Source organism: Hypomesus transpacificus, chromosome 14 (assembly GCF_021917145.1).
Source record: "Hypomesus transpacificus isolate Combined female chromosome 14, fHypTra1, whole genome shotgun sequence".
Lineage (NCBI taxonomy): Eukaryota > Metazoa > Chordata > Actinopteri > Osmeriformes > Osmeridae > Hypomesus > Hypomesus transpacificus.
Window position 1 is genome coordinate 11,216,560 of NC_061073.1, and position 11,273 is coordinate 11,227,832.

At 43.5% G+C, this 11,273-nt stretch overlaps 1 protein-coding gene across 1 annotated transcript; it reads left to right on the top strand.

Annotated features, from left to right (window-relative positions):
• Positions 1-22: 22 nt before the first annotated feature.
• On the top strand, positions 23-9,449 carry uba2 (ubiquitin-like modifier activating enzyme 2). Its single transcript, XM_047034578.1, has 17 exons — positions 23-259; positions 1,169-1,252; positions 1,489-1,559; positions 1,763-1,827; positions 3,628-3,728; positions 3,949-4,070; positions 4,215-4,282; positions 4,570-4,691; positions 4,995-5,094; positions 5,327-5,478; positions 5,649-5,742; positions 6,056-6,168; positions 7,744-7,899; positions 8,003-8,099; positions 8,310-8,415; positions 8,575-8,717; positions 8,881-9,449. Exons 1-17 carry the CDS (start codon positions 119-121, stop codon positions 9,096-9,098), a joined length of 1,953 nt encoding a protein of 650 aa, XP_046890534.1. The 5' UTR covers positions 23-118; the 3' UTR covers positions 9,099-9,449.
• The last annotated feature ends 1,824 nt before the right edge of the window (positions 9,450-11,273 follow it).

An 11,273-nucleotide genomic window follows, 5' to 3' on the forward strand; every position in this document is an offset into this window, starting at 1 on the left:
GGACCGTGCTGGATCTTTGCCATTCTCTCTTTGGTTTTGTTAGAAAACTAGCTAGCAGCTAGCTGGTTAGCGAATATCCTCTCTACATAGCGTTCATTCCGTCTTGAGACGATCAACAATGGTACATCTGGTGGGGTCTCTCCAAAAAGAGCTCGCTGACTCCGTATCCGCGTGTCGGGTGCTTGTGGTCGGAGCCGGAGGAATTGGATGTGAGCTCTTGAAAAACCTCGTCCTTACCGGCTTCAAAAATATAGAAGTGGTAAGTTGAAGGGGGAGGACACTTCTGGGTCTTTGTGCACAGCAGGGCCCAGCGTGCTAGTTAACTAGCTAGCTAGCGTTCTCGACGTAACGTTAGGTACATTTATTTTAACAGCATTTGTCTATTGGACCTCATGGCTAGAGGTGATTAGCGCCTTTAAAATTAAACATAGTCTTGCATGCTTATCATTCCTTTTGGATATATGAACAAGTTGGCTGTTGTTGGTTCTGGGTTATGGTGTATTCACGTTTAAGTACCGGGTTACTAGCTTGGTTTTGAAACATTTTCATCCCGGCGCCGCTCGGGGCGGGCTGGTTAGATGAAACGATAGTACCCACTAGCTAGCCAGATAGCAAGTGGTCCTCCAATGTTTATTTTTCAGTTACCAACTAGCTGGTTTAACTGATTCACTACAGATTAGTCCAAAATCGAGTTTCACCCGTGGCCCAAGACATATTTTAAATAATAAATGCGTAGTCAATGATAGATATGGTAATCTTGTACGGTAGCTAGTTTAAATCACTTTTGGATGTTTCAAGTACGCGCCATATTTTGGACACTAGCTAGATTTGTCGCCTGCCAGCAAACTATCTCCCAAAGGTTAAGTGTCTAGGAAAGCCATTAAGAGTCTTAACCAGACAAGACAGAGCAAGTCTTTAGTGTTGTGATCTTACAGGACTGATGGTGCAGAGGATCTAAGTTATGCTAGCTAACAGTAACGGTAGCACAGATATTTGAAGACTACTTCATGTGCAGGTTCCCATTGTCTCCCATGTCTTTTCCAGAGCATCTTTGTAATTGTCACATGGATTTCAATCAATCAATTTGTTTCAATCCAAGCAGACTAGTTGTCGCGGTTTTGCTAATCGTGTGCCTAATAAAGTGTATAACACTTGTGTGATTCTTTAGATCGACCTGGATACTATTGATGTCAGCAACCTCAACCGACAGTTCCTGTTCCAGAAGAAGCATGTGGGGAAGTCTAAAGCGCAGGTTGGTTATGAAAATATCAGTTTAGTGTTGTAAATACATAACATTTACAAAACAACCAAATCACTCATTATACAAATTCTCCTAAGAGGTTTTCCTATTCCAGAACGTTGACACCTGTTACAGCACTCTAGCAAAATTACGGATCACCATGGATTTCAAAATTCCCTTCACCTTCTTTCTCGTGAATGATTGAAATATTTAGGTTCTAATTTCTGGTGTCTGTGTCTCTCCTGCAGGTGGCCAAAGAGAGTGTACTTCAGTTCTGCCCCACAGCCAACATCACAGCCTACCATGACAGCATCATGAAGTGAGAACACACACAGCCATAAATATTTAGTGCACTATTGTCTGAAACAAAAACAAAATATTAGTATTAGTTGTCTGGTTGATACATATTCTTTTTGACACGCCATTTCTCAATGTTAATTTCCAAGGCTTGTTTAAGTGTGTTATTTGGTGGGACTTCTCTATGTCCTGATTGTGTTAATGGTGTCTCTGTGGACTGTGTAGCCCTGACTACAATGTGGAATTCTTCCGGAACTTCATACTCGTCATGAATGCCTTGGACAATCGAGGTATAGTCTTATATCACTTAACCCCACCCACCCACCACACATACACACATACAGTGCCCTCCAAAAGTATTGGAACAGTGAGGCCAATTCCTTTATTTTTGCTGTAGACTGAAAACATTTGGGCTTGACATCAAACGATGAATGTGAAACCAGAGATCAACGTTTCAGCTTTTATTTCCAGGTATTTACATCAGGATCTGATGCACAAATTAGAAAATATCACCTTTTTGTTCGAACCCACCCATTTGTCACGTGAGCAAAAGTATTGGAACATGTGACTGACAGGTGTGTTTTGTTGCCCAGGTGTGTCCTATTACATACATTATTCAATCAATAAATACCACTGAATGTCTACACTCAGGTTCAGATTGGGTAAGATAGGTTTTGTCTATGCAGACTGTATTCAGAGGTGAAAACAACATGAAAACCAGAGCGCTGTCTTTGGGTGAAAAACAAGCAATTGTGAGTCTTAGAGAAGATGGAAAATCAATCAGAGCCATTGCAGAAACATTGGCCATAGCCAGTACAACCATTTGGAATGTCCTGAAGAAGAAGAAAACTACTGGTGTACTAAGTAACAGACGTCGAACAGGTAGACCAAGGAAAACATCAGCAGTTGATGACAGAAACATTGTGAGAGCTGTAAAGAAAGACCCTAAAACAACTGTTAGTGAGATCAGCAACAACCTCCAGATGGCAGGAGTGAAGGTATCACTATCTACTGTTCGCAGAAGACTTCATGAACAAAAGTACAAGGGCTACACCAGAAGATGCAAACCACTCATTAGCAAGAAGAATAGGAAGGCCAGGCTGGAATTTGCCAAAAAGTACAGAGATGAACCTCAAAAATTCTGGGACAAAGTTTTATGGACTGATGAGACAAAGATTAACTTTTACCAAAGTGATGGAAAGGCTAAAGTTTGGAGAAAGAAAGGAACTGCTCATGATCCCAAACACACAAGCTCATCTGTGAAACACGGTGGAGGTAATGTCATGGCTTGGGCTTGCATGGCTTCTTCTGGGACGGGCTCATTAATCTTCATTGAGGATGTAACACATGATGGCAGCAGCAAAATGACCTCGGAAGTCTACAGAAACATTTTGTCTGCCAATTTAAGGAAAGATGCAACCAAACTGATTGGCAGAACCTTCATCATGCAGCAAGATAACGACCCAAAACACACTGCCAAAACAACAAAGGAATTCATCAGGGGCAAGAAATGGAAGGTATTAGACTGGCCAAGTCAATCTCCAGACTTCTTCAGACTCCAGACAAACCCTATAGAGCATGCATTTTACCTGCTTAAGAGGAGACTGAAGGGAGGAACCCCACAAAACAAACAACAACTGAAAGAGGCTGCAGTGAAAGCCTGGGAAAGCATCAAAAAGGAAGAATGCAAAAGTTTGGTGACGTCAATGGGTCACAGACTTGCTGCAGTTATTGAAAGCAAAGGATTTGCAACTAAATATTAAGTCTTATTCACTTAAATATGTTTTAAGTATATCTGTTCCAATACTTTTGCTCACATGACAAATGGGTGGATTCAAACAAAATGTGATATTTTCTTAGTTGTGCATCAGATCCTGATGTAAATACCTGGAAATAAAAGCTGAAACGTTGATCTCTGGTCTCACGTTCATTATTTGATGTCAAGCCCAAATGTTTTCAGTCTACAGCAAAAATAAAGGAATTCGCCTCACTGTTCCAATACTTTTGGAGGGCACTGTACTCTCACACACACAGCAGACTGTTCTTCTTCTTCAGAATTTTTTTTGTGTGTCCTCCATCTCTTCCTGCAGCGGCCCGTAACCATGTCAACCGGATGTGTCTGGCTGCGGACATTCCGCTGATTGAGAGTGGCACAGCCGGTTACCTGGGCCAGGTGACTGTCATCAAGAAGGTACGAAGACGCTGCCTACAGAAAATATCTGAATTAGATCTGTTTAAGGTCACATTCTACTCTTGGTGGCTATCGAGCAGATTTATATCACTCCTGTGTTTGCCGCTTGATCAATTAGCCATTTGTTAATTTAGCCACTGATGAAATCTGAAGTCGTTCTCCATTGTACCACTCATATTTCTTCTGTTTCCCATCGCTCTCTCTTCTTTTTCTCTCTCAGGGTCTTACAGAGTGCTACGAGTGCCAGCCTAAGCCCACACAGAAAACCTTCCCAGGATGCACTATCCGTAACACCCCCTCAGAGCCCATCCACTGTATTGTGTGGGCCAAGTACCTCTTCAAGTGAGTAGCCGCTCTCTATTATGACGCCCTCTAGTGGTAGTCGCTGTTGCCGTGAACACACGGAATTCTTTTTAATGCGAAGGTAGTGACCATCATGTCAGACAAGCCTGTATGATAATCTGTTCTATGTTATGTGTCTATCAGTCAGTTGTTTGGAGAGGAGGATGCAGACCAGGAAGTCTCACCTGACACCGCCGATCCGGAGGCTACATGTGAGTACAACTATGATGCTCAAAACTGACGCCTAGTGACTCGCGTGTAATAACACTCCCTACCTGGTAGCTAGCGTGTAATAACACTCCCTGCCTGGTAGCTAGCGTGTAATAACACTCCCTGCCTGATAACTAGTGTGTAATAACACTCCCTGCCTGGTAGCTAGCGTGTAATAACACTCCCTGCCTGGTAGCTAGCGTGTAATAACACTCTGCCTGGTAGCTAGCGTGTATTAACACTTGTTGCATGTCAACAAGCGTGTAATAACACTCCTTGCGCGCCCCAGGGAAGCCAGAGGAGACGGCAGCCCGAGCCACAGCCTCGGACCAGGACGGGGACATCAAGCGTGTCTCCACCAAGGACTGGGCCCGCTCCACCGGCTATGACCCCGTCAAGATCTTCAACAAGGTAGGCAGCTGCTGCAGGTGTGACCTCTGGAGATATGGAGCTAAGAAGATTATACTCCAGTGAGACAGTAAGAGTCTGTTCCAGTGAGACAGGAAGTCAAGTCCAAGGCTGAAGAATTCTTGTTTAGCGGAACCCTGTTTCATGTGTACACACACTGCTCTGGTTCAGCTCATAATGAGGATTTTTTGTTGTTGTTGTCCTAGAACAGCTTAGCAATTTGTTGAAGGAGCTTGAATTATGTGACGGTTGTAGAAGTGGCCAGGCTTGCTATTGGCTACATGACTATGATGCCTTGTGCTGCAGCTCTTCAAGGATGACATCATGTACCTGCTGACCATGGACAAGCTATGGAAGAAGAGGAAGGCCCCTCTGCCTCTGGAATGGCACGAGCTGCAGAAGCTAGGTGAGACTGGTCTGCTGTCTCTGAGATCTACTATGCTACAGTTGTGGATGTTGTAATAGTAGGAGTGATAATACTGGTTGGAATCATTATACCCAGGACCAATGTCAGTTTGTAGTCTTTTCCCATATTGAAGGTGTTTTCCTTTTCCTCTCTGTTTTGTCTGTGTGTGTGTGTCCACCCTCCTGCCTGTGTGTGTGTGTTCTCCACCCTCCTGCCCGTGTGTGTGTGTCAGTGAGCCCCGAGGAGGAGGTGTCTGGGGCTGGCCTGAAGGACCAGAAGGTGCTGGGGGTGAAGGGCTACTCCCAGCTCTTCTCCCGCAGCGTGGAGACCCTGCGCACCCAGCTGGCCAACCAGGGAGATGGAGCAGAGCTGGTCTGGGACAAGGTGACAAGGACACAGGGGCCTGCTTCAATACTGCACACCAGCATGCTTCTTTCCTTCCTTTGAAGGAGCCTCTTATCTAACACACTTTGGTGAACATATGTCCACCCTTTTAGGGTGCCTGAAAGAGGCCCTTGTGACTTTGCCTGAACTCTTTCCCCTCCTGTTACCAGGACGACGCCCCAGCCATGGATTTTGTTACCTCGGCAGCCAACCTGCGCATGCACGTGTTCAGCATGAACATGAAGAGCCACTTTGACGTCAAGTGTGAGTGACAGCAACATGCGGTTACCGTGGTTACCATAGTTATTTTGCACTTAAACTTGGGGTTCTGGATCATAGTTCAAGTGTGTTCTATTTCATTTCTGGGACGCAACGGAAATACGAAGTTAGTAGTGCAAGCATGAAAAGCTAATCTAACCCAGTTCGTATACCGATGAGATCATATTTTTTGCAGTAGTTGTAACTTGTTGCGTGGCTTAAGCCTGCTGCTGTCAGTCGATTTACCTGCAGTGTCCCAGAGGGAAACTTCTTGCAGTCAGAGAGCATTGTTGTCACGGTGACGTCTTGCTTCTTGCAGCTATGGCTGGCAACATCATCCCTGCCATCGCCACTACCAATGCCGTCATCGCCGGCCTTATCGTGCTCGAGTCCCTCAAGATCCTGTCTGGGGAGGTGGAGCAGTGTCGCACAGTGAGTTCCTAGTTTCCTGTCCCTGCTTCCTTTTTCCTATGTCACTTCCCCTCCTTGTTTCCTTGACTTCCTCTCCAAACAGAGGTGGTTTTATTATTATAGTTCTGATGGTTTCCTCCTATCTGTTCATGAAGTTATTTTACAGATTTATTTTTGAATTGTATGCTTCATGGGTGTATGTTTTATAAACAGAGGTGTCAAAAGTATTCACATTCATTACTCAAGTAGAAGTATAGATACTAGGGTTTAAAAATACTTTTGTAAAAGTTGAAGTATCAACTCAAGCTTTTTACTCAAGTAAAAGTATAAATGCAAAACTACTTAAAGTATAAAAGTAAACTAATGCAAGGGGGAAAAAAAGCCATTAAGGACAAGCTTAGGCCGCACCAAAAAAAAAGGCCATAATGACTATAACATTATAGTATAATGTTGAAATGTTAATGTTGAAATAATTGGGCTGCACCTGTTTATGCCCATTGAAAATGAGTGCGTTTTAGTACTGTGCAAATACATTAAAGAACCATGTGTACTACTTAACATTAACATGTGTTTCATGGAGCAAAATATATGATGACTAGTTGCCTAAAAGTATTGTAATGGTGCAAAAAGTCAAACTTCAGAGGCATGCTAATAGCCTTTGTTCAAATTAGACGGCGAGTTTTTGAAAGCCATTAGCTGTGGTACTTGGGTACGCAGAGCTTGCAGCGCATTCGAGAGTTGTTTTTTCATCCAACCAATTAAAAACATTCTTCCAGGTACAGCCAGGGATGTAGAAGGGTTGTCTGGTCTTCCTGGCTACCAACCTCCTCGCTGGTGCTTGGTTGGGACATCTTGCTGGAGTACTCTTGACTCCCTGCCACGGACATCTTAGGCTACATACGTCTGCTATTTCCTTGCTGGAGTGTGACGTGATTTGCGTCATGGGTAGGAACGATGGTTTGCGTACAAACCAATAGGGTGTCGGAATGGTATTATACTTCTCATCCAACCACAATCAAATTCACTCTATCCGGATGGCGCGATTTATCTGGATAGGTTATGTTTTGGTGTGTGTTTTTTTTTTTTTTTTTTACGATGACAAGCCGGAATGAAAACAAGCCAAGCTGAAATTGGAGTAACCAGGCTATTTTTACAATGTAAGGAGTAGAAAGTATAGATAATTGCGTGAAAATGTAAGGAGTAGAAGTAGAAAGTCGTCTGAAAAATAATTACTTCAGTAAAGTATAGATAGATACCCACAATTTCTACTTGAGTAAGGTAACAAAGTATTTGTACTTCGTTACTTGACACCTCTGTTTATAAAATGTTGGAGACTTAAGACGACATATTATTTTTTTCTTGAAAGACAATGTTGTGTCTTCCAGATGTAGGTTGTCCTGCTCAGATGTCTGGTGTTTGTTGTTGTACTCTCCACATTGTCATTCTGTCATTCCATACCTCATGTGGAACTGGACCCAGGTCATGAATCATTGAGTGGTCAGGATACTTACTCAACTGGTCAAGTCTGACCTTTAACCTTTTCCCTGTCTGACCAGGTCGCTCATAACCGGTCCACATTTTGTCAACTTTTTCTAGATATTTCTGAACAAGCAGCCCAACCCCAGGAAGAAGCTGTTGGTTCCATGTGCGCTTGACCCGCCCAGCGCTAACTGTTACGTGTGTGCCAGCAAACCCGAGGTCACCGTCAAACTCAACGTCCACAAAACCTTTGTACTCAGCCTTCAGGACAAGGTGAGGCCCACAAGACATGGGTGAGACCAGCTTGACTAGTTATCTATGGTGCGTCTGCACGTGTTTTTGCGTGTGTTGCTCTGACCAGTCTTGTGTGTTGTAGATTTTGAAGGAGAAGTTTGGCATGGTGGCCCCAGACGTCCAGATAGAAGATGGGAAAGGCACCATCCTGATCTCCTCCGAGGAGGGAGAGACTGAAGGTACCCTAACCTCATAACCTGAATATGTCCCATATACACTGCATTCGATATCACAGCATTTTCCCAATCAGAACACCAGGGGGCGCTTGTGGTGAGACAATGTATTTGTTTTGTATTATTAGTATTTGTATCAAGCTTTTAACTTGAAAATATTATTTTCTAAGATACGGCCCACTGTGATGTCATTCGCATTCATTGGTGTGTTTTCAGGCAACAACAGCAAATATCTGTCCGATTTCGGGATTCGTAACGGGAGCCGTCTTCAAGTAGATGACTTCCTTCAGGACTACACTCTACTGGTGAACGTGCTTCACTGGTACGGCCTCTCTCTCTTCTTCTTTGATTAGGTTTTTGTTGTTTCTATCTGTATTCCTTTCTGTCTGTTATGTGATCAACTGGCATTAATATCATGTAGCTTTTTCGATTAAGTTGTCATCTCACCTCATCATCGTGTGTATGTGTGTGTGTTTTCCAGCGAGGACCTGGAGAAGGATGTGGAGTTTGAGGTGGTGGGGGACGCCCCTGACAAGGCCCCAACTCCAGCCAACACACAGGAGGAGGGCAACAACATCGCCAATGGCAACAAAGATTCAGCACAGCCGTCCACTTCTTCAAAAGGTGAGCAGCATGCACACACACACACACACACTACATGTTCATATCACACTACACCAATGGGCTAACCACGCAAGGGAGTATCTGGACACGACTTTTGTGTCTGCTGTAGATGCTTGTCTTGTCTGTAAGGCCAGGATGATGTGGTTTCCTGTCTCCTTCCCAGCAACCCCGGCGGCGGCGGATGACGACGACGACGTCCTTATCATGGACTCCGATGAGGAGGAGCCTTCCTCCAGCTCCATGGATGTCACCGCGGAGACGGGCGGCAGCATCCGCAAGAGGAAGCTGCAGGACGCGGAGACCGGCGAAGCCTCCGTCAAACGCCAACGCGTGGACCAATCAGCTGAGGACGACGACGATGACATAATTACTCTAGACTAGCTCTAGTCCCTGGGCACGTCGCCCAGGTTTTTCTCCTCAGAAGGACAGAACTCTATGTTAGTGCTTTCATACCGCTGTTCTACCCTCACCAAACGTGTGTAAATATATATATGTACAAAAAACTGTTAGTCAGTTGTTTCACTAGGATGCTGTCTGAAGTCAGTGGTAAGTTTGACCCGATTTTATCCTGGAAGACGGACAAAATGCTTTTGATTTTTTTGTAATGTTTTTTTTATTTTATAATGTACTGTATTTACCTCGTCGCGAGTAAGGGTGTCACTAGTTCTGTGTAAACATTTTAGGGAGACTGAAAGAAACGCATTAAATACCAAATGTTTTTTTGCTTATGTATTTGATAAGAATCATTGTAATCTTAAACATTGAAGGGTAAAAACAAAACAAAAAAACTACATCTGAGCATCGATTGATTGATTGATTGACTGACTGGCTGATTGACTGACTGACTCACCACCCATTGACCTCAGACAGTGGGCAAAATCGGGCATCGTCAGCCTCTTTCATTGTTGTTCTGTAGCTGAGGTCCATAGGGAAGACACCAAGAGACTCATACGATGAGACCAATTGTAGTTGGGCTGGCCTTGGGACCAAGCAGATCACCAATGATGAAATAGATCACCTGACACCTTGCATTTCTGGCTAAGGTGACTTCTATACTGTTGGTTCTGACAAAAATAAAGACAGCTGTAGGTTGACAGTCTATGGCTAGGACTACATCCAAACCTGGAACAGAACAGGCGTGTACAGTATAGCTATATATATTATATATATATTTATATATATATAAAGCCTTTTATTGTTTGGTGGGGTGGATGAGGTTTGTAAATCTAAGATGATCTTTCGAAAATGTAAACCTGCTTGTTTTACCTGGGACTTGCATGAACGGGACACCTTGTTGCCCACTTAGTTGCCTGGTGTTTGCAGGATTAAACTAGATTAGACGGTGAGTTATGTATTGTGTTCAGGCAGAGGGGAAGGCCTCATTACAGCAATTACGTTGTGCAGAAAGGAATGTTCACGTTGAACCTGCTGGTTGGCCCGGAACAGCCAGTCATTTTTGAGTGTCCTGCTCACCTTGAGATAAAATGGTTTGTGTGCTCCAACGTGGCGTGAAAAAAGCCTAGAACAAATGTTAAGCGGTTAGTGCATCGTCAACAGGGATTAAAGTCCAGTGCACAATGAAGTCCTCTTGATTGGTCACATGGATGAGCCCATTTACAGTAAATACAACATTCCTTGTCAGGGTTATCTGAGTGTAGGTAAAAAAAATGAAGCGAGTGATTTGCCACATTTCTATGCTTCTTCAATTACTAAAAATGTGTGCTTTATGATTATAAGGAAATAAAAGAACAGTTTCTTGTGCATCTGAAGCTGGACATGGGTAGGGTTCATATAAAGCAGGATTCGTTGATAACTTACATGACATTCACGGGTAGTTTATACTGTAACTGTGAAAGGAAATGTGTTGGTTTTCAGGAAATACAATACAGGGATGTATAGGTTTGGTTTGAACATTGTTCACTGTCAAAATGTCCTCCTGGTAATGTCAACATTTCATATTTTTAACACTTCTACTGTGATGGTCAGTCAGTGAACCCTCCCTTTCAAGACTTGTGACTGCCTCTGGTGTGCTTTGAACACTTTTTCATTCATCTGAGAATTAAACTATTCGAACGGGTTTTAGGGTTCTCCCGTCTATCCAATCGGTAGCAACAGACTATTAACTAAGATAAATTACCAAAAATTACAAAATGCCTTCCGATCCTTTCCTATTGTTAAATTGATTGGTATCTTATGTCCTCATAGTTCAGCCCTACCGAGGCTACGTCTATGTTTGGCTCGCTTCGAGGGGATGATTGTTAAAACGCCCCTCGTTGGATGAAGCTGATTGGTCGAAAACCCGGGACCCACACTCGGCGAGCTCTCCATTTTATAGCTACACAATATGCTTCATAAGAACAACTTTACTTAAAAACGTTTTTTTGGATGCGGGAGTCACTGGGCATATTTGAGCAATAATTTGTTTTCTATTTGTTGTGCAATCGAGTACAAATTAGTCATCTACATGTTGGTGGACAGATGAAGACCCGTTTATCTTTTGCTGTCGCTGTGCGTTTTGATGAAAGCCTGCCCACTTTGTGACTCCAACCAGTCAAC